The 27,533-nt window shown below is 57.0% G+C and overlaps 1 protein-coding gene across 3 annotated transcripts; it reads left to right on the top strand.

Annotated features, from left to right (window-relative positions):
- The first annotated feature begins 8,350 nt into the window (after positions 1-8,350).
- On the top strand, positions 8,351-25,894 carry SLC43A1 (solute carrier family 43 member 1). 3 transcript variants are annotated; one of them, XM_027830372.3, is made up of 16 exons: positions 8,358-8,994; positions 10,301-10,424; positions 10,877-11,053; positions 12,332-12,515; positions 12,878-12,933; positions 13,608-13,684; positions 15,650-15,742; positions 15,941-16,074; positions 16,337-16,515; positions 19,165-19,311; positions 20,843-20,878; positions 21,375-21,513; positions 21,851-21,992; positions 22,208-22,281; positions 22,707-22,830; positions 23,707-25,894. In XM_027830372.3, the coding sequence occupies exons 3-16, from the start codon at positions 10,900-10,902 to the stop codon at positions 23,899-23,901; spliced, it is 1,734 nt and encodes a 577-aa protein (XP_027686173.2). In that variant the 5' UTR covers positions 8,358-8,994; positions 10,301-10,424; positions 10,877-10,899; the 3' UTR covers positions 23,902-25,894. The 3 variants fall into 3 exon arrangements, with proteins under 3 accessions (XP_043404643.1, XP_043404644.1, XP_027686173.2); XM_043548708.1 differs by having other exon boundaries at positions 8,351-8,994; positions 15,650-16,074; XM_043548709.1 differs by lacking the exon at positions 10,301-10,424 and having other exon boundaries at positions 8,357-8,994.
- The last annotated feature ends 1,639 nt before the right edge of the window (positions 25,895-27,533 follow it).

Genomic DNA, 27,533 nt, shown 5'->3' on the forward strand with positions numbered 1-27,533 from the left:
ACTGCAGGTTAATTATATGGCAGCTCTGTTTTGCCAGAGGCTGAATTCTCCCATCCCAGCTACTTAGAGATCAGAATTGGATTAAAAGGCACCAGCTGGGAGTTATTTTTAACGGACTTGAGGTTTTGTTCATCTTGGCTGGGTGGTGGCCTCTCTGGTGGGGAAAATGCTAGAGGAATGGGGCTGTAATAAGGAGGAGTCATAGATTATAAAGTCAGAAGGGACCGCTGTGCTTATCTAGTCTGGTTTCCTGTGTAACACAGACCTGAGGACTTCCTTGAATTAGCTCCTGGTTGAACTAGCAGATCTGTTAGAAAAACATCCCATCTTGATAGAAGAATTGTCAGTGATGGAGAATCTGCTGCAGCCCTTGGTAGATTGTTTCCGGGGTTACCTCGCTGTTCACATTTTGTGCTTTGTTTCCAGTCTGAATTTATCTAGCTTCAACTTCCAGTCACTGCATCTTGTTAGATCTTTGGCTGCTAGATTGTGGAAACACCCCTGTGTTCTGGGGGCTTCCCAGACCTTCAGGAAGGGATAGTCCCTGCCCTACTTTGATCACGGTCTGCAGATAGACAGACACACCTGAGGTGGGAGGACAGCCAGACAAACCGAGCATTCATAGTGGTAGCAGAAGCAGTCTTGTTTGCACACACCCCATTTGCCCCTTCAGCTCTCCCCGTAGAGTGAATCCCTGTTTCACTAGAAAAGGTTTGCTGGGATAGATAAACCGGTGGAGCTTTGGCTGAGACCCAGCTTCTCCCAGCAAAAGCGTTCTTTTGGTGGCGTAACATAATCCTAACGTCTAACTCGTCTGTAGCACTTGCCATCAGCAGATCTCAAGGTGCTCTATGACACAGGGTTGCATCCTCAATCTGTACTGGCAAAAGGATGTTTTCCCCAGTCTGTGTGTGTCTACACCAAGGCTTATCGATGACACTAAAATTTTGCCCCACACCCCTGCTGACATAGCTTTGCCAGTGCAAGCGTTGACTGTAGACCAGGCTTCAAGTGGTGCAAAGCCCTGATGGGTGGACGCAGTTACAGTGGTGGAAAGATGCTTAGACTGGGATAGGATTCCTGGAGAGCAGTGGTCTCCAAACTTTTGAGGGTCATGTTCCCCTTCCCTCTGTCCGTGCACCCCTGGAGCCACAGCCAGGAGCAGGGGGTGCATGGACAGAGGGGGTGGGGCATGGACGGGATAAGAGGGCTGGAGCTGTGGCTAGGGGCTGAGGCTGGAGTCGGAGCAGCAGCTGGGCCCCAGCCAGGTACGGAGCTGCGCTGGTGACGGGGTCAGGATGCAGCTGGGGTGGGGCGGAGCTGGAGCAGAGCTGAGGGCAGGGCTGGGTGGCCCTCCCTCGCTGCCCCTGATGGGGGCTGGCCTAGCCCACTGTGCCCCCCCAACGTCTAGGGGGCACACCACACAGTTTAGGGACCTCTGCTGTAGAAGAAGGGTGCTAAGTTGTACAGGTGTAAGGCACCTCTCTGTTCTGAGGGTAGTGCTGGTTTAACAATACTGGCAGCCATGTGGCTGTGGTTATTCTATCCCGGGACATTTGGAGCCGGCCTAGGAGGGCAACAGCTGTGGGTCGGGACAGAGAAGGAGGCACGGCAGGAATGATGCCAACGGCTGGCAGTTTGGGGGCAGGGGAGCAGCGTGAAGCTGGATGGGTGGAGGGGCAGAGTTCCTAGATTCCCAGGCCAGTGGTGTGATCAGTGAGTGTGACCTGGCTAGCCCAGGCCAGAGCTGCCTGCGTGGTGGAGCCCGAGTGGAGCGTTCAGAGAGAGAGAAAGAGAGAGCTCAGAGTGATGGAGAATCTGCCCCGTGCCTCAGTGGGCCCCAAGGGTTAATGGCCTAAAATGAGCCCCTTAGTTCCAGCCTCGTTTGCTTTGGCTTCAGGCCATTGGCATTAGACCCAGGAGGGAGGTGAGCAGGGCTTTGAAGCTGCAGTGGTGGGGAGGGGAGCCCAAGGGAAACAAGTCTACTTTGGAGCGTGGGGGGCTGTGTGTGTGTGTGTGTGTGTGTGGAGGGGGTAGGGAACAGGGGACAGAGGGCCAGGCCCCAACAGGAGTGGGCGGCTGTGGGAGCCAGCCCCAGTAATGGGGACCGTCTCTGTGTCTCCCTGGTGCATTGGGGATGCTGTGCCCCAGGGTGATTTCATACAGACCCTGAGAGGGGGTAGGAGGACTAACTGGCTCCAGTGCAGTGGGCTCTGGGGAGGAGCGGTCTCCCAGCATGTCCCCTGGGGTGCTCTCTGAGCCATGAACTGTTGCAGGATCGCGCTGATGCCTGCAGGTGAGACTGCCATCTGGGAGCTGAGCACCTTGCCAGCTATTTTATGCCACCCGTAGCATATGCCAGCCATTCCCACTTGAACCCAGCCATCAGCTGAGGCTACAGGCCAGGAGTTTTCTGCTCCCAGTGTTCCCCAGCCCCTCCACAAACCCCACCACAGCGTTTAACCCACTGACATCCAGTGGCGGGGAGATCCACAGGCTGTCCTGGGAAGGACAGCTGCCTGTTTCCTAGCAGTTAATACCCTTGAGTGTCTCTGGTCATGGGACTGGGGAACCGGCTCCCTATAGCCCTTAAACACTGTGACATTCCCCTCTGGTGTTATCTGGACTGGTGATCTGCTAGGTCACCCCAATCCTTGTCTCTGGGAGCCAGCCTTACCCTGCTCTGCTGTGAGAACCCCCACTCCTGGGCTGTTCACGCACAGCCTCTGGCATGTCAGCTGCTCCCAGCTACTTACAACTGAACGACACTAGCCAATATCTCCGGTTCCAGACACAACTCTAGGAACTTCGGTCTTGCAGTGTCCAGTAATGCCCGCTGGACGCCTCAAGCTTATATTTGTTTGTCAGTTTAACAAAGAAATTGATATGTACCAGGCTTGTTATCTCAAGGGGAGTCTCTGACATGCTTCAAACCAAACACAGTTCTTCAGGTAGAATAAACAAACAAATTTATTAACTATAAAGATAGATTTTAAGTGATTATAAATCAAAACACAAGTCAGATTTGGTCAAATGAAATAAAAGCAAAATGCATTCTAAGCTGATCTTAACACTTTCAATGTCCTTACAAACTTAGATGCGTCTCACCACAGGCTGGCTGGTTGCTCTTCAGCCAGGCTCTCCCCTTTGATCAGCACTTCAGTTGCTTGGTGGTGGTGTCTGTAGATCAGGGGGTCTCAAACGCGTGGCCCGCGGGCTGCTTGTGGCCCGCAGAGTTATTTCCTGTGGCCTGCCATAGCTCCTCGCCTCCCTGAGCGCACTGCGTCCCCACTCCTCCACCTACCTCCCAGCGGTTCCCGCCGCCAAACAGGTGTTTGGTGTTGCATAGGACTTTCCAGGAGGGAGGGGGGAGGAGCGGGGATTCAGCATGCTCAGGGGAGGAGGCAGAGAAGAGATGGGGCCATGGCGGGGATTCGGGGAAGGGGTCGGAATAGGGGCAGGGAGGGGGCGGAGTTGGGGTGGGGACTTTGGGGAAGGGGTGGGAAGAGGTGGGGCAGGCCCTCATGGAAGGGGTGGAGTGGGGGCGGAGCCAGGGGCAGGGAGGGGGGGCTTTTGTATCTTTGTATGAAAAGGTGTCAGTGATGTGGCCCTCGGGCCAGTGTACTAGTCCTCATGTGGCCCTCGTGGTGATTTGAGTTTGAGATCCCTGCTGTAGATGTAGGTGGAAGATAGAGGAAGAGAATCGCAAACGTCTCTTCCTTTTGTCATGTTCTTTCCTCCCTCTTGGCTTTGCCACCCCCTTCAGAGTCAGGTGAGTATTACTTGGAACCTCTCCAAGCAAGGTTGAGCAGTTCTTCTGGTGTGGCCTCATGCAGGTGAGTCATTGCATTGTAGCCCCCTTGCTGACAATGGCTGTTGATGGGTTGTTTGACACTCCGCCCGGGCATTGGTTTTCTTGCCATTGCCTCTGGGGAGCTAATATCTGGCTGATTCCCCCAAGTTACAGCATGCTTTAGTGACCCCCATACAACACAATTCTCATAACTTCATATGCATTAATGATACACATATATGGACAGAGAAATGACTTTCAGCAGATCATAACTGTTCCCCTAATACCTTCCAAGGCATGCTTTATACATAAGATCATGATTATATGAAAATGAGGAATATGGGAGTTACAGCAGGCTCCCCCTAGGTATAGAATGTCACAACCCCCCCCCTTTTATGTTGCATTGTTACCTGGTGGGGAAAAAGGACAGTTTGCTTTCTGGGCAGGCTGGGAGACCTCGGTGTGAATGTTATGTGGCTGCCTGAGCGGATCATTAAAAAGGAAGGACTGGCTGAGGGCGGCCCCCTAAGACAACAAATCCACACACCAGGACGTGAACGCCTAGCAGCCTGTGACCCAGAGGGGGATGGATTTCCCCACCTCTCAGCTGGGAGGCTGAGCAAACCCCGCAGCTGGAGAACAAAAGATCAGGAAGGCGGCAGGTGGGGTTAGGAGTTGGCTGTGGGAAGGGGTCGGGGCTCTCACCTGGGAACTGGCCACGGAGGTCAGACTTAGACAGAGCCTGAACAAGGGGTTCACCACAGCTTGGCTGGGCTCTGGGCTGAGCAGGATGGACTTGGGCCATGCTTTAACCTTTGTTTCTCTGTGCTCACCTACGGCCCTCCTGTGCTCTGCAACAGCTGACTACTGAACCCGGCTGTTTGGACAACACTGAGCCTCACTGCAAATACTTATTGAGGGGCATTAAGAGCAGATAAGGCTGTGCCGGGAGTCTGTCCCAGCTGGGCCCACTGAATTGAGCTCATGGGGTGAGGCAGGAGGGTCAGTCACAGGAGGCAGTGAGGCCCGACGGCCTGCCCTGAAGGAAGGTGAGACGCTTCGGGGGTCTGGCACGCTGAAGGATTCCTCCAAGAGACTGTTCCAAAGCTGGGGGTGTAGCACTGATCTTGTGGATCCATGTGACACAATGACACAGGGACAGACATACACCATGAACAACCACACATGCAATCACACACCATGCAGTGTCACACACAACCATAATCACCCCATGCACAACCACACAGGGACAAACACACACCTTGCACAGCTACATACATGCTATCATAACCACACCAGGCACAGCCGCACATGCACAACCTCACACACACAGCCACATATGCATGTTTACACCATGTACAACCACCCACTGTGCACAACTATATGTACACCCACTCTTCATGCACAACCATCTGTACACACACACAACCACCGGCACAACTATACACACATATGAATGTGCACATGCAGCACAAACACGTAGGCCGGCCAGGGGAGGGGGCACCTGTGGGTGGCACCCAGGGAGTTAAAGGTTGAGTTGTAGGTTGTGTTAGCGCAACTGGACTCATCACAGCAGCTAAAGGCTGGTCAGTGGCCAATGAGAAACTGGGAGGGGGAAGGGCTCCAACTGCACCAGACCTGTGGGAGACATAAAGGAAAGGGTGAGACACGCCCTGCACAAATGTGATCTTGGCGTTTCCCAAGGATGACCCCCACTGGTGAGATCTGCGTGTTCCCAGTATACGCTCCAGCCAACATGGTCTTTTCCTCTGTTCTCCCTGCCTCACTTTCTTCTCTTCTGTCCCATTTGGAAATCTCTACTCTGTTCTTCCCCACATCCTTCTCCCTCTGCTCTCTCCCAGTCTCTCTCCTCTATCCACGCATAGAATCATAGAATATCAGAGTTGGAAGGGACCTCTGGAGGTCATCTAGTCCAACCCCCTGCCCAGAGCAGGACCAATCCCCAACTAAATCATCCCAGCCAGGGCTTTGTCAAGCCTGACCTTAAAAACTTCTAAGGAAGGGGATTCCACCACCTCCCCAGGTAACGCATTCCAGTGTTTCACCACCCTCCTAGTGAAAAAGTTTTTCCTAATATCCAACCTAAATCTCCCCCCACTGCAACTTGAGACCATTACTCCTTGTCCTGTCATCTGCTATCACTGAGAATAGTCTAGATCCATCCTCTTTGGATCCACCTTTCAGGTAGTTAAAAGCAGCTATCAAATCCCCCCTCATTCTTCTCTTCTGTAGATAAACAAACCCAGTTCCCTCAGCCTCTCCTCATAAGTCATGTGTTCCAGACCCCTAATCATCTTTATTGCCCTTTGCTGGACTCTCTCCAATTTTTCCACATCCTTCTTGTAGTGTGGGGCCCAAAACTGGACACAGTACTCCAGATGAGGCCTCACGAATGTCGAATAGAGGGGAACAATCACATCGCTCGATCTGCTGGCAATGCCCCTACTTATACATCCTAAAATGCCATTGGCCTTCTTGGCAACAAGGGCACACTGTTGACTCATATCCAGCTTCTCGTCCACTGTCAACCCTAGGTCCTTCTCTGCAGAACTGCTGCCTAGCCATTTGGTCCCTAGTCTGTAGCGGTGCATTGGATTCTTCCGTCCTAGGTGCAGGACTCTGCACTTGTCCTTGTTGAACCTCATCAGATTTCTTTTGGCCCAATCCTCTAATCTGTCTAGGTCCCTCTGTATCCTATCCCTACCCTCCAGCGTATCTACCACTCCTCCCAGTTTAGTGTCATCCGCAAACTTGCTGAGGGTGCAATCCACACCATCCTCCAGATCATTAATGAAGATATTGAACAAAACTGGCCCCAGGACCGACCCTTGGGGCACTCCGCTAGATACCGGCTGCCAGCTAGACATGGAGCCATTGATCATTACCCGTTGAGCCCGACAATCTAGCCAACTTTCTACCCACCTTGTAGTGCAACCATCCAGCCCATACTTCTTTAACTTGCTGACAAGAATACTGTGGGAGACCGCGTCAAAAGCTTTGCTAAAGTCAAGGAATAACACGTCCACTGCTTTCCCTTCATCCACAGAACCAGTTATCTCATCATAGAAGGCAATTAGATTTGTCAGGCATGACTTTCCTTCCTCTCTCACACCTTTTTTCTGTTCATTCTTTCCTTTCTGTCACTCTTTCATTCTTTTCTTCTTTCTTTCCCCTTTTAATTTGTTTTCTTTCCTTCTCTAATGCATTCTTTTATTTCTATAGTTCATTCTTTAATTCTTTTTTCTCATTCATTTTTTCCTGTTTTCTTTCCTTAATCCTTCTTTCTTTCATTTATTCCATCTTTCACTTGTTTTTTCTTTCCTTCTTTAGTTCTTTCCTTCATTCCTTTGTTCTTTCTAACATTTTTTTTCACTCATTTTTCTTTCCTTCTTTAGTTCATTCTGTATTTTGTTTCTTCTATCTTTTGTCTATTCTTTAATTCTTTCACAAGAACATAAAAATGGCCAGAGTGGGTCAGACCAATGGCCCATCTAGCCCAGTGTCCTGTTGTCCAAGAGTGTCCAGTGCCAGGTGCGTCAGAGGGAATGAACAGAACAGGGAAATTATCAAGTGATCCATCCCCTGTTGTTCAGTCCCAGCTTCAGGCAGTTGGATATTTAGGCGCATTCAGAACATGGGTTGGAACCCTTGACCATCTTGGACAATAGCCATTGATGGGCCTGTCCTCCAGGAACTTACCTAATTCTTTTTTGAACCCAGTTGTAGTTTTGGCCTTCCGAACATCGCCTGGCAATGACTTCCACAGGTTGACTGTGCGTTGTATGAAAAAAGTACTTCCATTTGTTGTAAACCTGCTGCCTATTCATTTCATTGGGTGACCCTTGGTTCTCCTGTTATGTGAAGGGGTAAATAACACGTCCTCATTCGCTTTCTCCACGTCAGTCCTGATTCCATAGACCTCTGTCATGTCCCCCCTTAGTCACCTCTTTTCCAAGCTGAACTGTCCCAGTCTTTTTAATCTCTCCTCAGGTGCCAGCTGTTCCAGACCCTCAACCATTTTTGTTGCCCTTCTCTGCACCTTTTCCAATTCTCATGCATCTTTTTTGAGATGGGGCGACCAGAGCTGCAGGCAGTATTCAAGATGTGAGCTTACCATGGATTTACATACTGGCATTATGATATTTTCTCTCTTATTATCAATCCCTTTCCTAACAGTTCCTAACACTGTTCGTTTTTTTGACTGCCAGTTCACATGGAGCAGATATTTTCAGAGAACTACCATGATGACTCCAAGGTCTTCCTCGAGTGGTAACAACTAATTTAGACCCCATCATTTTGTATGTAGAATTGGGGTTATGTTTTCCGTGTGCATTACTTTGCATTTATCAACACTGAATTTCCTCCAATTCATTTTTTGCTTGTTTTTTCTTGAATTCATTCTTTTTCACCCATTCTTTCCTTCTTTAGTTTGTTCTTTCATTTCTTCTCTTTCATTCATTCTTTAATGCTTTCGCTCATTCTGTCTTTCCTCCTTCAATCTGTTCTTCGTTACTGTTTTTTTCTTTAATTAATTTTTTCACTCATACATTCTTTCCTTCAGTTCATTCTTTTTTTCACGTTTTGTTCTTTCTTTCATTCATTCTTTTTGTAACTCACTCTTTCTTTCCTTCTCTAGTTTGTTCTTTCATTTCTTCTGCCTTTCATTCCTTCTTTAATTCTTTCACTGATTCTTTCTTTCCTCCTTCAATTCATTTTTTGCCTGTTCTTTTTTTAATTTGGTCTTTCTTTAATTCACTCTTTCTTTGCTCATTCGTTCTTTCATTCCTTCAGTCTTTCTTTAACTCATTCATTCTTTTATTCATTTTTCAATTCCCTCTTTATTTTGTTCTTTGCCTTTTTAGCTCCTTCATATTTCCTTATTCTTCTTATCCCTCTCCTGGCTCTTGCTCTCTCTCTCTCTCAAACACATATGCAGAGTTGATGCCCTTATAAAGCAGACAGGCACATGCTCTTTTCACTTCCTGCACTGCTAGACACACACAAGCGCTCTTCAACTCCGGAGCCGTTTGTAACCCCAGCTGTTGGCAAACAGCAGGCAAAAAAACAACCCGCTTAGCCAGTGGCTTGAGGGAGAGGGAGAGTTTGCTCAACCTCTCCCTGCCCCGGGATCACCGAGCTGGGCCCCCGCCCCCCCAGCCCCGACCCCTTTCTTCAGGAGGGTAAGTTTGGGCGGGAGGTGCCAAGGGGGGAGCGGTGTGAGGGGAGGTGGTGGCTGGGGAGGGGGCCAGCTGGGCCAAGGGGACTGGAGTGTGTCACACATGTGTGACTGGGGCAAAGCGATCGTTGTGCGGTCCACGTGGCAGGTCAGCCAGGCCGGGCCCAGCCCAGCCCTGTATTGACTCTGGGCTATTTTTGGGGAGGGGTAGGGCCATGTGGCTGGCTGTGCTGGAACAGGAAGAGAAGGTGAGGGGGACTCACGGAGGCTGCTGGGTGGTGGGAGGCCATGCTGAAGAGGATGCTTGAGTCGATTACAGAGCTGGGATGTTGGAGGGATACGGGGGCATTGGAGAGGAGACCCCTGCGATGGGGTACCCCAGAGTGCTGCCAGAGAAGCCTGACATGAGAATCTTGGCGGCTGGGGAAGGCCTAGCACCTCCACTCCCGCCAGGGGGTTGTGGGACAGCCCAGGGGCAGGGCAAGCCCCTCAGGTACACAGGTTGGTCTAGGGGCTGATCTTCTCCCAGGGAACAAATCTTTGGCTGGATCCATCCCCCTGTGAGGGAGCGACGGGGCTCCTGGCCCTTCCCCCAGGGGGCTATTCCCCTTTGAAGCCATTTTCCCACCTAAATTCATCTTTCTTAATGTTCTCTCATCCCACCTTTGGAGATTTGCAAACTCAACAGAGTTCCGAACATTTTGTCTCCCCTTGGAAATGAGCCCCGTGTAGGATCAGCCCCAGCACCAGGCCAAGGGCAAGCCTGGCTGGGATGGCGTGGTTTCCAGCCCCATGTTGCTCCGGCCTCTTCACTCCAGCTTCCAAACTTGTGCCTCATTTCGGGGAGCACTGCCCCACTCCCCCACCTTGGTCTCTTTCAAAGTCTCTGCCCTCAGCCCCGGTGGGGGGGCGCCTGGCTTTGGGATCGGGTTGTTCCAACTGGATTGGCTGCCGCTTTCCCCAGTGCTTAATTTATGCCAGGGCTCAGCCCCGGCACCTCAGAGCTTGGCAGATCATAGCCCCCACATTGCTGGGCTTGGCAGATCATAGCCCCCACACCTCTGAGTTTGCTGTGTCAGTTAAGAAAGCAAAACAATTGCTTGAGCCTGGCAACTCTTTCGTTACAAATCAAGCACTGGCTTTCCCATGTGAAATCCCGTGTTGGTATTTGAGAGTCACAGATCCCAAGGCCAGACCGGCCCACTGTGAACCGCTCGTCTGACCTCCAGCTGCCCTGACCGAGTCTGTGTTTGAAAGAGAGAGACCAGGTAGGTGAGGTAACCCCGCTCATTGGACCAACTTCTGTCCAGTTTTCCAGCTCTACAGAGACCAGCACAGCTACAGCGACCCTGCAAACACGGCTGAGCTAGAGCAGATCTAGAAAAACAGCCAGTCTCCATTTCCTGCCCAGGTGGACTAGCTCTCCCAGCCCTGGTGGGTATTTCCCTGGCCTGGCTCATAGCATCTGTGACTTTCAATAGGAGGAAGGATGGCCCAGTGGTTAGGGTGCTAGCCTGGGACTGGGTAGACCTAGGTTCAGTTCCTTGCTCTGCCACAGACCTGGGGCAGGTCACTTGGCTTTTCTGTACCTCAGTTTTCCCCATCTGTACAAAATGGATAATTGGCCTGTCTGTGTGAGGCTACAAAGGCATTGAGGGGCTCAGACACTACAGGCCAGGTAAGTCTCTTTGACAGATGGATACTGTGCTGTTTACTCCCTCTTCCAGACTGGTACAGCAGAGGTTAAATAAGACCAGATCTTTGCAGCACCCCCCTCCTATGCTTTACTATTTATTTAGAGAGGGGAGGGGCAAGGAGAGAAAGTGGGAGGGGGCAAGCCGGGGATGGGAGAGGCAAAGAATGAGCCAGTCATTCTGTGTCCTCAGCCTGTGGCCCCAGTGGAGCCAGGATGGCGCTGACACTGCAGCAGGCGTACCATCGGCGCTGGTGGATGGCATGCACCGCCGTACTGGAGAACCTCTTCTTCTCCGCCGTGCTGCTGGGCTGGGGCTCCCTGCTCATCATGCTCAAGCATGAGGGCTTCTACTCCCACATGTGCACAGGTGAGAGGGGAGGGGCCCAGGGAAAGTGAGTGGGGTTGAGTGAGAGAGTGGGAGGGACCAAGCTGGAGAGGAGAGAGGAAGGTCAAAGAGAGAGTGGGAGGGGCCAAACATGAAAGGGGAAGGACAACAATAAAATGGGAGGGGCCAATCAGCAGAGGAGTGGGGGATGATATGAGGAATGGAGGGCAAAGGGAAGCAGTGGGAGTGGGCAATCTGAGGAGGAGCTGAGATGCGGACAGGTGTGGCCAAGCAGGGGAGGGGTAGAGCCTGAGATGAGATGGGGCGGAGCTGAGATGGGGTGGGAGGAGCCACAGGAAGATGGTGGAATGGGGACATGTGGGAATGTGGGTGTGTTTGGGGCATGGCTGGGGCTCAGTCCCTGCCAGAGGCCCCACATAGCTGGGTTCCTCCCCAGATCAGCCGGGCTGGTTCTGGCCCCTCATTGCAGGCCCGGCGGGGTGGATGGATCTGACAGGGTCTGGGTCGCTCTGCCTGGCACGAGACACAGCCAGCCAGACACAGCCCGGGGAGGCACAGACGGACCTGTGGGGGACTGACAGGCACCATGCCTCTGGCTCCTCCCACCGACCCCAGCTGCTTAGGGCCAGGCCAGGCCAGGCCCCCCTCAATGGGCCCTGGGCACTCATGTACATGTCTGCCCTGTGCCAGGCTGTGCAGGGACACATCCTGCCTTGGCCCCCCTGACATCCACCCCATGGGGCTGCAGCATGCTTGTGGACAGGGTGACAGCAAGACCGGCGCTTGTCACAGACCCTGCCAGGCGTGACGCCGTACAGCATTCCTGAGCCAGGGCTGGGAGGCTGGAGACCCGCAGGGACACCTCTACTTCACTCCTGCCCCCAATGGGATCCTGCTCCCTGCATGGGAACCCCTGCCCCTCCCATCCCCCCTTGCCTCCTGTTTCCCCATGGGAACCCAGACCTTCCCCCTGACAGCCCCCTGCTCCCCCTTTGCCCCTTATCCCCCATAGGGCCCCCTCAACCCTCAGAGAGACTCTGTTGCCCCCATTGAGAGTTCTGCTTAAATCTCATGAAACCTCTTGCCTCCTGCTCTCCCATTGGACCCCCTGTTCCCCCACTGAGAGCTTTCCTGCCCCCCATGAGCCTTCTTGCTCCCTGACGAAACTCTGTGCTCCCCCCCAAATAGCTTCCGCCGGGGGCCCCTGCCCAGCCATGGAGTGAGAGGTGGGTACGGCCCTGGGGCAAGGGGGGTCAGGGTGGGTGAGGGGGGCTGGTCTGACACTGCAAATGTCCCCAGGTGAAAACGGAACCAACAGCTCGGCTCTGGAGCTGCCCCCCAACCACTGGCCTAGCTGCGTGGAGCAGGAGGAGATGCTGAACCTGGGCTTCACCATCGGGTCCTTCCTGCTAAGCGCTGCCACCCTGCCCCTGGGGGTGCTCATGGACCGTCTGGGGCCCCGGCCCCTCCGCCTCCTCGGCAGGTGCGGGGGAGTCTGGGGGTCAGGAACCCCCTGGGTGGGGGTTGTGTGGAAGCGGGGCCCATGGATTGGGAGCTGTGGCCCTGAGGAAACAGGGCTGGGTCCTAAGATGGGAGAGGTGGCTGGGGGAGTGGGGGGACAAGGCAAATGGAGGGGGAGGTGTCTACTGGGGATGTCCCAAGGTGGGGGGTGCAGGAGGTGCCCATGGGGGAGGCTTGGTCCTGTGGGGGGGGCCTCCGGGATATGCTTAGGGTGGCTAGATCTCAAAGTAGGGGGCACTGTGGGAGATGGCCACGGGGATGGAGGGATTCCAGGGTTGGGGAAGGGCCATAGGGGATGCTGATTACTGCCCTGTGTCCCTGTAGTTTCAGCTTTGCTGTCTCCTGTGCTGTGATGGCCCTGGCTGCCTACGACCCCCCAGGTGAGGTGAGGGCCCTTTCCCACAGCTCCCCACCCCTACGTCTCCCCAACCTGTTTCCTGAAGCCGATCCATACCTCCACTGACACAGTCCCCCCATCTCCACTGCTTATCTTGCTTTCTGCCGTCCCCCAGTCTCCCAGCCCTGCGCTCCTCTGCTCCCCAGTCTCCCAATACCCCAGCCCTGTGCTCCTCTGCTCTGCCATGCCCCAAACACCCAGCCCTGTGCCCCTCTGCTCTCCCATCTTCCCAAATCCTCGGCCCCACGCTCCTCTGCTGTCCTGTCCCCCCAAATCCTCAGCCCTGCGCTCCTCCACTCTCCTGTCCTCCCCAAACACTAGCCCTGCGCTCCTCTGCTCTCCTTTCTCCCCAAATCCCCAGCCCCGCACTCCTCCGCTCTCCCGTCATAGAATCATAGAATATCAGGGTTGGAAGGGACCTCAGGAGGTCATCTAGTCCAACCCCCTGCTCAAAGCAGGACCAGTCCCCAATTTTTGCCCCAGATCCCTCAATAGCCCCCTCAGGGATTGAACTCACAACCCTGGGTTTAGCAGGCCAATGCTCAAACCACTGAGCTATCCCTCCCCCAAACCCCCAGCCCTGTGCTCCTCTGGTCTCCCGTCTTTCGAGTTCCCCAGCTCAGACTCATCTACTCTCCCCGTCTCTCTCTCCCCCAGTTCTCTCCCCACTGATTTTCCTCGGCCTGTCCCTGAATGGCTTCGGGGGTATCTGCCTGACATTCACCTCGCTGACGGTAAGTGTGGGATCTGTGCCCCCCTGGGGAGACGGGCTGTGCTTGTCCCTGTGGGGCAGGACGGAGTGCTGAGCCCCTTGGGAAGGCTGGCTGGGGGCAGCAGAGGGGAGGAAGAGGTAGCATGCCAGCCCTCCCCAGGGGCACAAAATATCTTTGGTCCCAAGGCTCCCCCTTTGATGCCCAAAGGGGTCAGTGCCCTGGTCTCCTCCCACGTCTTGGCATGGGGGCCTGAACCCCACAGCTGAGTACTGAGGAGGCAGGTGGCGTGGCAGGACCCTGGCCTGGAGTCACATGGCAGGGGAGTGACTAGCTCCCCTGCCTGTTTTTGGGTCTCCACGGCTCTCTGCTGTGCTGTGCCCTGCCCCGCTGAGGAGGCCTGTGCCCAAGAGTGGGGGCGTCACAGCTCACTCAGCCACTCCTGCCCCATGTGAGGGTTGGTTCAGGAGCATGGCGAAGCACCCAGCTTTCAGGGTGGGGCCCAGCCTGGGTCCCCAGTGTGTGTGTGTGTGTGTGTGTGTGTGAGTGCGAAACGTCGTGCTCACTGGCAGGGGGCTCTGTGCTGTCTCTCGCCATCTCCCAGGCTCAACATGCTCTCCCCTCATTGCTTCGGGCTGATGTGCCACTCGCCTGCCTTCCATGTCCACGGCTCCCATCGCTCTGGGCCAGGCTCTGAGCCATCTGCCTCCTGGCTTCCTCTGCATGGGCCCGACTGGTGGCTTGTACGGTGGGGCAGGGGCACTGGCCTGGCACCCAGCGTGGCTGGGTGGGACTGGTTGCCCTGTGGGGTGGGGACAGGGCCAAGCTCTGAGCCTGGCACAGGAGGGCCTGTGCGCCCGCTTGGGTCAGGTGGCGGCTGGGGCTGTGTTCGCCCCATGCTGAATGCTCCTGTCTGCGTTGGTTTCTGGGAGGTGCGCAGCTGGGCACTGCGGTTCTGGGCACACAGAGAAGGCCGGTTGGCGGGAATGTCGCTGCAGGGTTTCCTTTGGGGGCGGGGCTGGGTCCCCAGTTGCTGGAACTGGGCCCCAGACGGCAGGCTGGGGTGTTCTTGGGGGCCATATCCACATGCCAGCTGCCAGCGTGAGCCCGCACGCTGCCGTCTCTGTGATGGGGTCTGACCCGGGGGTTGTGCACACGCTGCATGCAGCACTCTGAGCGGGGAAGTGTGCCAGCACTGGGTGCCAGCGAGCCCTCAGGGCCGGGCTGCCAGGTGACCTTGGCAAAGGGATGGGAACTGCTCTATATGGGCAGGGCAGAGCAGAGTGGGCAGTGCTGCAGCCTGTGGCGTGGGGCACTGCCTGGGTCAGGGGAGGGGAATCTCTCCATCCAGCATATGAGGGGTTACACACTCCCCACCCCTGTGGGGTCATGTTGCATCTTGGCACAGGCACAGCCCCCCCCCACACCTGCCAGCAGTCACGTGACCTGGGCAGGTAGCTGGGCAGCCAATAGGAAGGCAGGATCGTGGGGCACACCCCCTTGCTGAGGGGATGGGAGGCAGGGCACGTGTTGGAGCTGGGCTAGGGCCCCAACCACGTGCTGGCCTGTTTACTAAACCAAGGTGCCCTGCTGCTTGCAGCTGTATCTGTGGGAGGGGAGGAACAGCCCTGATCCCCTCCCTCATGGGGCCCCGACACTGTCCAGAGTTGGGATCCAGCCCTAACCCTCCCCCATGGCACCCTAACCCTGTATCTAGGATCCCTCCCCAGGGGGAATCCAGGCCTCCTCTTCCTTTCCCCCACCTGCTGCTCCTCTAGTGAGACACCCCCCTCAGCGGGGGTCAAAGGGAAACGGCTACCCCAGGCCTGAGGAGAGCTGGGCCCCTCAGGGCAAGTGGGCCTGAGCCGGGCCCGGGGAGGGGCCTGCAGCAGGGAGAAGTGGTGTCCATGGGCTGAAGGGGGAGGGAGTTGTCCCCCACCCCCCCGTGCCTCTCCCCCCACTAACCTCTCTGCTCTGTGTCCTCCCCAGCTGCCCAACATGTTTGGGAACCTGCGCTCCACCTTCATGGCGCTGATGATCGGCTCCTACGCCTCCTCGGCCGTCACCTTCCCCGCAGTCAAGGCAGGTTCAACCCCCTCTTCCTGCCCCAGAGCAGTGGGTGGCCTGGGCTGCTGGACTGGGGGGCTCACAGAGAGCTATCAGCACCCCTGGGTTACGTGGGGAGAAATCAGAGGTATCAGGGTGACCCCTGCCCAAGAGGCCAGCCAGATCCTCCCTGTCCACATCCGCCCCCCTAACCTCCTGCTTCCCTGTTCCCAGCTGATCTACGACGCCGGCGTCTCCTTCATTGCCATTATGCTGACCTGGTCAGGCCTGGCCTGCCTCATCTTCCTCAACTGCCTGGTCAACTGGCCCAAGGAGTCCTTCCCGGCACCCGAGGAGGCGAACTACACGTGAGTGAGGGTGGGGGAGCTCCAGCCTTTCCCAGCAGGGGGCGCTGTAGGGAGCAGGGCGGGGGCACTGGCTGTGGGGGGAGCTCCCGGCAACTCCAGCTTCAGCTTCTCCTACCAGATGTCAGTGGCAGGTCTCCCCTAGCAGGCAGCGCTATGGGGACAGTGGCCGGTCTCCCGCAGCAGGGGGTGCAATGGGGGGCAGTGGTAGGTCTCCCCCAGCAGGGGGCGCTGGTTCTCCTCTCACCCCCCTTTCCTGGGTCAGGAAGAAGATCAAGCTGAGCGGGCTGGCGCTGGATCACAGGGTGACAGGCGATCGGTTCTACACCCATGTCACCACCGTGGGGCAGCGCCTGAGCCAGAAGGGGCTGTGCCCGCAGGAGGGCAAGGAGCTTTGCCCATCCACGCAGGACCTGTGCCACGGGGCCACGATGCCTGCCGAGTGTGAGTGCCAGCTGGACCCAGCCTGGGGTGGCCCCAGCACCCATGGGGGCAGATCTCAGGGTACCTTGCAGAGGGCAGGGTCTCTGGGTGAGGGAAGTCCTGCTGCAGCGCTCCCTGCTGGGCTGTGTGTGCCCCGGGTGGGCAGGGTTTGGGGGCTGCTGGGCTTCCCCAGAGTGTGTGGGGGGAAGGTTCAAGGTGTTAAGGGGGAAGGGCTTTGCCAAGGTGGGGGGCAGCGCTTCCTGAGGACGGCAGTGTGACAGGGCCACCCAAGAGTGTCTGAGGGTTGGACACCCCCACGGGGGAGCAGTGTGTGTGAGGGGGTTCTGTCAGGCGGGGGGGTGTGGGGCTCTCCCAGGCTGCAGCTACAGGAAACTTTAGGGAGTTGCAGGGCTCTCCCAGGCTGGGATTGCATGGGGGGTGCAGTGCAGGCAGGGCCAGATTAACCTTTTGTGGGCCCGGCACCAAACATATCTGTAGGCCCCCATGGAGGCAATGGAGCATGGCACGGGGAGGTCAGTCCCTAGAGCAAGGCCAGCCATGGGCAATGGGGCATGGCATGGCAGGCCCTGCTCCGCCCAGCCCAGTGCGAGGGCACTATTTACAAACCGGCAGTTGCCAGACGCACAGTGGCCTGCCCGGCCCTGTGCTGCCAGCATACCCCTTCCCCTCGGTTGGGCCCAGCCCAACCAACACTTCCCGACTCCCTATGGCCAGGGCCCCCCTGGATCCACTATGCCCAGTGCCCTCTCCACCCCTCCACAAATGCACAGCGCCTTGCACAGCACCACCCCTGCCCAGAACCCCATCACAAGTGCCCTGCACCCCCCGTAGAACCCCCACTCCTAGTGCCCCAACACACACATCTTCCCTGCCCACTTACAGCCCAGCACCGCCACAGAGAGAGACCCACTCCCCCATGCCCTGCCTTCTGGCCGTGCTCACCGGCTCTGCTGGGAGGCGACTGTCTGCCAGGCTGAACTGTCAGCTCAGCCAGGGCTGGTCCCAGGTCCGGGAATCGCTCTGGCCCCTTGGGAGTGGCGCGATCAGCCAAACAGGGCCTGCCCCGGCAGGGCTCCCTGAGGACCCACTTGCCTGGAGAGGCCCAGCCAGACCCCCTCTCCCCACCACTGTCGTCCCCCCGCACCGGCTGAGACCTGAGACTGGCCAGGCTTCTGCACCAGTCCCAGGCAGCTCAGCTGTGGGGAGACATGCGGGGCCCCACAGGTGGTGGGAAGCAGAGACTGCTCGGAGCCAGAGATGCACTGGAGGCTGGCGGGGGGCAGAGAGAAGCAGGGGGCTGGGGACGAGGATGGAGAGGAGCCCTCGGCCAGCCAGTGGGTGGGCTGAAATGAGCAAGTGGTGGGCAGGGAGCCAGTGGGGTCTCGGGGCGCAGTGCAAATGTAGCAGGCAGGGCCCCTTCTGAGCATGGGCCCGGCTCCATTGTAAACCCAGCACTGAGTGCAGGGCTCTCCCAGGTCGGGGGTGCAGGGCGGTGGGGACTCCCCAGGCTGGAGGGTGCAGGGGTTGTAGTGCAGGACTCTCCTAGGCTGGGGGTACAGGGGACCGTAGGGAGGTGCAGGGCTCTCCCAGCCTGGGAGGTGCCAAGCTCTAACAGGCTGGGTGCTGCAGGGGCTCTCCCAGGCTGGGGGGTGCAGCCTGGGGCAGCAGGTGGTGTGTGCGTGGGGCTTCCCCAAGCTGTGTGTGGGTGGTGCCAGCTATGCCCCCAACCTGCCACTTTATGGCCCGGCAGCTGCTCCGTGCAAGGCCAGGTACCTCCTGCATCAGGCAGTGACTCTGCAGGCCAAGGGGCGCTGCCTGGGTGTCTGGCTCCACCTGCTGGCGGGATCGGGGAGCCTGAGCTTCTCCGGCCATATGCCCGATGCCGATAAGTTGCGCTGGGTTCTGCCTGCGGGATCTGGGGCGGCCCTAACCCACAGGGGGAACGGAGCACGCAGTCACCCACGCGGCCAGCCTCCTGCGCAGCTGCTAGACTGGGCTCAAGGTTGGAGAGAACCCAGGAGTCCTGGCTCCAACAACCCCCCCTCTCCCAACCACTAAATCCCACTGACCTACTAAAGCTGGGCTACAACCAGGAGTCCTGACTTCCACCCCGTAACTAGACCCCACTCCTCCCTCTCACAGAGCTGAGAGTAGAAGCCAAGAATTCAACAGTGTTGAGATTCACCTTTCCCACATAGGAGAGAAGAGGTGGGCTGTGACAGACACCCCTGTCTGTTTGTAGGGGGGTGATGGGGGCTGCGGTGGGGAGAGCATGGGAATGACTCTGGCTGAGGCTGTTGGGGGGATGGGGGCTGCGGTGGGGGAGGGTAATGTGGGGATGACTCTGGTAGAGGCTGTCGGGGGGATGGGGTCTCTAATCGGAGGGAGTGTGGGGATGACTCTGTCTGAGTCTGTTGGGGGAATGGGGGCTGCGGTCGGGGGAGCTTAGGGATGACTCTGGGTGAGGCTGTCGGGGGGATGGGAATTGCATTTTCGGGAGTGTGGGGATGGCTCTAGCTGAGGCTGTTGAGATGATGGTGTCTCTGATGGTGGGTACTATCATGTCTGGTGGAGGAGATGTGGGGGTTGTCTGGGGCTGACAGTGACATCTCCTCCTTGCCTTCTCCCTGCCCCCGCCCCCACCTGCAGACTTGATCCCCTTCCGCCGCAGTGTCTGCTCCCCCATCTTCCTGTGGAGCCTGATTACCATGGGCATGACCCAGCTGCGCGTCATCTTCTACATGGCAGCAATGAACAAGATGCTGGAGTTCCAGGTGACAGGCGGCGGCCAAGACGGTGAGGGGAGCAGAGGGGTGCGGAGGGGTGTCATGGATCCACAGGCTCTGCTCTGCTCCATGCCCAACCTCTCACCAGTCCTTGGCCCCCAAGGCCCCACCTAGTTCCACAGGGGCAGGCCCATGGCCTCTAGGGCCCCAGCAAGCCCTGTCTGTTTCCGTGGCTCCCTGCAGCGAATCCAGCTAAGCCAGTCCCCTGCGGGAGGTTTGTGCCCTTCGGGGCGCTGTACTGTCAGTGATATCTGCAGCGACAGCAGCAGCCTTCCCAGGCACGGGGGAACAGCGTATTACCCGCCTGCCCCATGGCATCGGAAAGGCCTTGGGTTAGCACAGAGAGGCAAAGGTTGAGCTATAGTCCAGCCTGGCCAGCGCCGGTGCAATTAGCCAGCCAAGCTGTTATGGCCTCGATCTCCATCTGGCTCCTTGTCAGCCCCGAGGCCTGGCCACCAGCCTCCTTTCCCCTTTGTTCTCCCGCTGGGGCCTTTGCGCTGCTTCCCAGCTGAGGGCCAGGGGAATATCTCCCTCCTCCTGGCTGGTGGCTGCTGGGGTGAACAGCCCGGTCATTGGGGTTCCCGCTCTCTTGCTGGATTCTCCATTGATGTGGGTTGGTTTTCGCCAGTCCTTTGCCTACCCTTTGTACCACCCCAGCCAGCCACGGGACACACACACACCTCATGGTTCTTGCTCTGCCCCAAGAACAGCTGGTTAACCCTTTGTACTCCTGTGCAGAGCAATCAAAGCACAGAGGGAAACTGTGGCACGCATAGGACTCATAAACATAGTACAAAATTTCCACTTGGTCACAAGGGGACATAGGCCAGGTGGAGGCGTTAGGTGGGGGCCTGCTCTCATGGACCCACAGGGTGTGTACTGTGTCCTGACGTTTCCCCTGTCCCTCGGAGGAGCCCCACAGAGGGCCCCACTCTTCCTTAAGGGCCAGTCACGCGGCCTCCCCGCCTCTGGGCTCCACCGGGAGCTCTGTTCAGTGAGGCCGCGCAAGCCGGGCTCCTGGCCACAGACACATCCACTCTTCGTGCCAGTGTGATTTTCAGCACAAACCTGCCCTAACTCTCAGCCCAGCTGGCTCTCAGTTTGTTGTCCAAGGGCTGAGTTCGTCCATCCACCTGCAGGAGGATCCCAGGGATCGCTGGGGCTTCCACTGGCTTTACAGACCCTTGATCGATGAGGAGCCAGGCCCCAGGCTGTTATGGGACCCAACACCTCCTGCCCCCAGAACCTCTTTTAATCCTTTTGTGCCCACAAGTAGCAAGGCAAAGTACAGAGGGAAACTGAGTCATGCATAAAAATATCTCAGAAAATCATCACTTCATCACAGGAGGGCATAGAGCATCAGGGGGAGCTGTGTGTGTGGGGAGTTGGGGTAGGAGGGGGAGGCAGAGGCCAGCAGGAGGAGCTGGGTATGGGTGTGGGGAGGAGAAGATGTTGGAGGGACATAAGCTAGGATGAGGGAGGGGACCTTCTCTCCAGGCCCTTTATCCCCTGTCTGTGTCTCTCCCCCTCTTTGACTCCAGTGCCGGAGGAGCGGATGGAGCAGGCCGAGGACACAGGTAGGAGCGGCTGGGGGGTAGCCAAGGCCAGCCCTGCCCCCTGCCCTTCCAGCCTTGCTAGCCAGGCCGGGGTGGAGAGAGAGGCAATGCTGTGGGAGCATCCCAGAGTCCTGTCCCTGGCCCCAGCTCTGGCAATTTATGGAGCTGCCAAGAGACTGGGGAGCCCCAGTCCCCAGTGGGGCAAAAAGTGGAAGTGGGGTCTCCCACATGAGGTGGCCGATACACCGATGCCCTCCCCAGGTGCTGTGTGGGCGGAGCCTGCGGGCAGGGTTCTCCCCTATAGGGCAGAAGGATGGGGTCTGGGTGTGGGGTTCTCCCCCTGATGGGGAAGGGCATGGGCATAAGGGTCTCCTCCCTGATCAGGGATTGGGGGTGGGGACTGGGCACAGGGGTCTCTGCTCTGATGGGGGTGGGGACAGGTCCTGGGAGTCTCTGTGGCAGTGGGGTTGGGGGCGGGGCCTGGGCACCGGGTTCTCACCATCTCCCTGATGGACAGTTGGGTTCTACGCCTCCGTCTTCGGGGTCATGCAGCTGCTCTGCCTCGTCACCTGCCCCTTCATCGGCTACGTGATGGACTGGCGCATGAAGGACTGTGTGGACGGGCCGCTGGGCATGGGTGCCACTGCAGCAGCTGGGTGAGAGTGTGTGCCCGGAGCGTGGACCCTGCTGAGGGGCTGGGAGTGTGAATCCTGGCACTAGTCCCTCGGGGTGCAGACCCAGCTTGGGGGCCTGGGGGTGTGAATGCTGGTGCCCCAGGGCGCAGACCCTAGTGGGGGTGCTGGGGGGTGAATCCTGGCACTCATGCCCGGGGGCATGACTCTGCTGAGGAAGCTGGGGGGTGAATCCTCACACTGGTGCCTCGGGTCATGGACCCTGCTGGGGGGATGGGTGTGTGTGTGAATCCTAGTGCTCATGCCCCAGGGCACGGACGCCCCTGGGCTGGCTGGTGACTCTTTCCCCTGCCGTTCCCAGCGCCAGGGCTGAGAAGTCACCTGCTAGGCCCCGTTACCGCAAGATCCAGAAGCTCACCAACGCCATCCGGGCCTTCACCTTCACCAACCTGCTGCTGGGGGGCTTCGGGGTCACCTGCCTCATCAACAACCTACCTCTGCAGGTACCGCTGGCACTCTGCCCTGCTCCCCCACGGTGCCCCAGGCAGGTGCCGCCCCTGGCCTGCTCCCTCCCACCCCATGGCCCGCCAGAGCTGGTGCCGCCCTGAGTCTCCTGACCTTTCCCATTGTGCCCCAGGCCCAATGGTCATTGTCTGCTGCTGCTCCCCCGTGGTGCCCCCCCATTCTGATGCCTCTCTCTCTCTCTCTCTCTCTGCAGTTTTTGACCTTTGTCCTTCACACCATGGTGCGAGGCTTTTTCCACTCTGCCTGCGGGGGTCTCTACGCAGCTGTGTGAGTCGCCCCCCCGAGCCCCGCCCCGACCTTCCTGCATGCCCTGCCACACCCAGTCCTGGAGCACTGGCCGGGGATGCCCACAGGGGCATGATCCAGCAGCTGGGGACCCCGTCTCCCTCCCTCCTTAATCTTCCTGGGGGTCCAAGCCCCGCTGGCTAAGGCTGATGGAGTTCGGTGTGGGTCAGTCGTTCTTGATGGCCAAATATATGGGGGGAGGGGTACAAACCAGCTGGGATGTGGGGCAGGTGGGAGGAGAGATGGGGGGTTGCCCCCTTGATCCCTCTCATTCTCCTGTCTGTTGGGGCCAAGGGGAGAGGTTTGGGGGTCACTAATCAAGGGGGCCTCACTCCTAGGACTTTGGTTACCCAGAAGGAGTGCCAGGTGGGCAGAGCCCTCATTGGCCGCTTGGCCTGTGGTTGCAGGTTCCCGTCCAGTCACTTTGGCACTCTAACTGGCCTGCAGTCGCTGATCAGCGCCGTCTTTGCTCTGCTGCAGCAGCCACTCTTCATGGTCGTGGTGGGGCCCCTGGCCGGCGACCCCTTCTGGGTAAGCGCGAGGGCCGTGACCCGGGGCCAACCCTGTCCTGGGATCCCCTTCCCACAGGCCTCAGGCTGGGGAACCCCCGCCCCACCCCATGGAGCTAGCATACGGCAAGGGGGCAGGGCAATACCAGTTCCTGAACCCACCCCCAAGGGCTTAGACTCTGCCCCGCTCTGGGGCTGATCCACCAAGGGGTGAGGGAGGCTGGGGCGGGGGGTTGGATCTGGTGCCCTTTTCCCCTGGCTGGGCAGGGGGCTCTGCGGAGCACCTGGCCCCGTTAGACCAGAGGTTGCCATTTGCCCCAGTTGAATGCATTAGCTGACACTGGAGAGGTGAGGGGTGGGGCTAGACCCAGGCTCCTCCTACCATCCTGGAAGGGGCCACAGGGACCTCCCTGCCCTTGGAGAAAAGGAGCATCTTTTGGTATACTGGGTGGAAGGAACAGGATGGCTCAGGGAAGAGGGGAATGGGACATAGGGCCTTTCCCTTCTACGGGGCACTGGCTCTGATCTGACCCCAGGATGGGGTCACTGACTGGCTTGGGGGGTAAGACCCAGAGTCTTTGCCCTCTAGGGAGTGCTGGCCCCTGCGCCTGGCTGGCTTGGAGTGGGACAGTCCCTGGTGGGGCAGGTGCCTGTGTCCAGACTGGCAAAGCTGCCCAGTTGGCACTAAAAAGGTCTTGCCCCCCCAGGGGAGGAGTGCAGGGCTGTGGAGCGGGCCCCTTTCCCAGCATGCCGTGCAGTTAATAGGGGGTGGAGAAGGAACATATTTTGGTGGCTGAATCACTGAGTGGGTAGCTCAGCTGTGAGATGAAATCACTGATTTTTTTCCCCCCCTCCAAATCTCTCCCACTTGCTTTGCACCCCCCCCACCCCCCCGCAGGTCAATTTTGGCCTCCTGATCTTCTCTCTCCTGGGCTTCCTGCTGCCTCTCTACCTCTGCTACTTCCGGCGCACCCTGCTCCGGGACCAGGCGACGCTCGGAGAGATCCCGGACCTGGCTGAGGGTGCCCAAGTCAAACTCCAAGACGGCGTGGCCCTCAATGGCATGCTGAGTGCTGACGACACTGAGGCATAGGGGGGGCTGGAGAATGGGGGGGGCGGGGGGGAGAGCGTGGGTGACATAGAACAAAATGCCAGATCCGCTCATCAGACGATTGCCGAACAGATGGGATGAGACACTAAGAGCAGGAAAAAGAAACACTTGTAGGTTTCAATACGCGGGAGCCATGGAAATAGCCGAGCTGCGTCGAATTTCTAATAGTTTTTTTTATATATATCGAGAGAGAGAGAGAGAGTTCTATATATTTTTGCAGTGAACTTTATAAAGCTCTATGGCTGTAAATAGCTAACCAAAGATCGGGGTGCACTCCTAAGCCCCAAATCAGGACGCACCTTCCCATAAAGATCTGCCCCTTGGAAAGGGGTGCTGGATCAGGGCATTCAGGATAATAATTTGTAGCACTTACCTAGCCACTTTCATCTGTCAAACTGTGGTGGGTGAGTATCAGAATTCCCCTCCTCCCCCCATGTTATAGATGGGGAAACTGCCTAGCTGCCAGGTCCTGGGTTTGAATCACAACTTCCCCCTCTCTGCCCTGCCTGATTGAGCCTTCGCCTATCTGCTAACATGGAGGGGTCAAAAAGTTTCCTCACCCTGCTAGGATGTCCCTCATTGGCTCACACTGGGTTGTTGATAAAGTTTCTTTTAAAACAAATGAAAGGAAGTATTTCTCCACACAACACACAGTCAGCCTGCTGGAACTCTGCCAGAGGATGTTGTGAAGGTCAAGACTAACAGGGTTAATAAAAAAAGAACTAGATAAATTCATGGAGGGTAGGTCCATCAATGGCTATTAGTCAGAATGGGTAGGGATGGTGTCGCTAGCCTTGGCTTACCAGAAGCTGGGAATGGGCAGCACAGGGACTGTCCCGATGTTTAGGTCTTTGTCCCGCATTCTGACTGATGCACGGTGGGGACGCCATTTGTCCTGATATTGCGGCTTTCGCCGCTCTGGCGTGTTTTTTTTTTTTTTTTTGCTTCATCAACTCCGGCCGCTTTTTTTTTTTTTTTTTTTTTTTGCTTTCCCCATGTGTCCCGATATTTTCTTCGTTTCATCTGGTCACCCTAGGGCAGCAGGAGATGGATCACTTGATGGTTACCTGTTCTGTTCATTCCCTCTGGGGCACCTGGCACTGGCCGCTGTCAGAAGACAGGATACGGGGCTAGATGGACCTCTGGTCTGACCCTGTATGGCCACTCTTATGTTCTCTTCTAGGATGTCCCCTGTCTGCCAACGCTGGGGTGTCAATAAAGCTTTCTGTTTCTTCTAGGACATCCTCTGTCTGCCAATGCAGGGTGCTGATTAAGTTTCCCTTCCCTTCTCAGGCCACCCCACACCAAGATACCCTCTATCTGCTAACTCTGGGATGTTGATCAAGTTTCCTTCTGTTATAGACACACTCTTGTCTCCTGACACTGGAGTGTTGATCAAGTTTCCCCTCCCCTATTTTATAAGCTATCTCGCTGTGTATGGTGGCTGTGGATCCCACCCCACCCCAGCAGAACCAGACCCTGGGAGGTGTCTGGGGTGAGTGGCTGCCAGGTGCATATTTCTCAGGTACTCCTATTCATCTCTTATTTGGGAGAGAGCAAACGTCCATGTCCACAAATGGTACTAAGGGTGGATCAGATCCAACAGTGGGTTCTGAGTCTGGCTGCGGCCCTCTAGGGGGATGGGTGCAGGCACTGGGTTGGCAGTCCTGAAGGGAGGTGCTTGAAATCACAGGCTATCTCTGTCATTCCAGGCAGCGCTGGGGAGCAACCACAGTTGGCCACCTTCCAGTGACATCCATGGAGGCGTTGCATCCATTCTCTGTGGTGCTGCACCCCCTTCCCGGGGGCCAGCAAAGGGGTTGGCCAGGAAGGGGTGGGAATGGGCCCCTGCCCCCCTCCTCTCTGTAAGCCCCACTGTCTCTCTCCTCCCCCATCGCTGGTGCTCCACAGCCGGGGGGGATTTAATTTATTGTTCTGCTCATATGTTTCAGAGGAAATAAAAAGGCAAATATGAGGCCTGGTGGTGATTGTGTCTAGGGGATCTGGGCCCCACCCCAGTGATATCCCATCTCTCTTGGGGCTTCCAGGAATCTCAGGACAAGGCCCCTCAGGAGGCGGCTTCTAAGGAACAGGGGCTCAAGTCTTGCCCCAGATCAAAAATGGGCCAAGAGGCAGGAATCGGAGGGCAAGATCATCCTGGCAGCGGGTTAATGCCAGGTCTGCTGGCTCTGCACCGGTTCCCGTGTCTAAGCTCTTAGCGTGCTGGCAGAGAAGGTCAGTGGCAAAGCGGCTGCAGCGGAGAGCACACCCAGAGCGTGAGGTCAGTCAAGGCGTAGCGAGGGAGCCCAGAGGGACAGGAGCGGGTGACATGCCGGGAGCTGGAATTCAGTGTCTGCTCCATGCAAGGAGATGGAAGAATTTGAACCCCACGTCCCACCTGACGGGTCTGAAATAATTGTTGCAGCTCAGAAAGGGGCCTGGGTGTCATTGCAGACAGATCAGTGGAGAGCTCTGCTCAATGCGCAGCCACGGTCAGAGCAGCAAAGCTGTGAGGATGCCGAAGGAATGAGATGGTGAATAATAGTGAGGATATTATCGTGCTTTCATATCAGTGGATGGCGCAGTCTCCTCTGGACACCATGCGCTGCACAAGTCGCCCCATCCCCAGAAGGATGGTGCAGATCTTGTGGGGTTCCAGGAAGGGTACAATGATCCAAGGGCCTGGAAACATGCTCCAACAATGAGAGAGTGAAGAAATGGGGGATTGTTACCTTAAAAGGGATATGGGCGCGGACAGGATGGAAGTCGATAAAATACCAAAGGGAGAGCTGGAGCTGCTGCTTTCCTTGTCTCCTGATACAAGGGGACAGTTGGAGATGTGGAAAGGGGGCAAATTCCCACCCCAAGAGTGGAAAGTCTTATTTTATACAAGAGACCATTAGCCAGGGGAACTGCCTGCCACAATATTGCAGTGAGGCCAACAGCAGGGCTCCAAAAAGGGACTGGCCATTTCTGTGGGTAACAAGACTAGGCTGAGTTTTAGTGAATGCTGCCTGCGTTGGGTCAGGGATATTAGAGCTCTGGCTGTGAGGTTTAAGCCAATCTCTGATTACTTGTGTGTGTGTGTGTGTGGGCAGATTATCCCACATTGGATCCTACGGGATTCTTTACACTTTCCAGGGCAGCCGCTGGTTCCAGCCACTACTGGAGATGGGAAACTGGGCTAGATGGCCCTGGGCTCTGCTCCAGTTGGCTGGGCTCCGTGTCCTCCATGGTGACTGGCTGCACTACTCGCTGCAGCCTCATGACACCCTGTGATCACCCAGTCAGAACAGGGCTGGGTCTGGTTAGTACTGTGGTGGGAGGTGCTGTCCCCTCACAGTCAGTGCTGGCTCCTGTGCCCCAGCATGGTGCTAGGGGGCCCTGTGCTGCAGGGAGCAAGGGTGGGGTGTCACGGATCTACAGGTTCTATGCTATGCCCTGGCCTGGAAGTCCTCCCTTGGGAAGACTCCTTTAAGCACGCCAGACCCCCAAAGGGTCACACCTTTGCACCAGGACAGGCCATGTGGCTTCAACACCTCCAAGACCAAGCATCTGGGCTCCAGCCCTCCTCTTTCACCCCGCGAACTGCGCCCAGCATGTCCAGTTGAGCC

This window comes from Chelonia mydas, chromosome 6 (assembly GCF_015237465.2).
Source record: "Chelonia mydas isolate rCheMyd1 chromosome 6, rCheMyd1.pri.v2, whole genome shotgun sequence".
Classification (NCBI taxonomy): Eukaryota; Metazoa; Chordata; order Testudines; family Cheloniidae; genus Chelonia; species Chelonia mydas.

Excerpts from the sequence above, each read along its gene's own strand:
- SLC43A1 (XM_043548708.1), top strand. The coding sequence starts at position 10,900 with ATGGCGCTGACACTGCAGCAGGCGTACCATCGGCGCTGGTGGATGGCA. Across the intron at positions 12,934-13,607 it reads GGCTGCCTACGACCCCCCAG|TTCTCTCCCCACTGATTTTC; the intron begins GTGAGGTGAGGG and ends TCTCTCCCCCAG. Across the intron at positions 21,993-22,207 it reads TCAACAACCTACCTCTGCAG|TTTTTGACCTTTGTCCTTCA; the intron begins GTACCGCTGGCA and ends CTCTCTCTGCAG.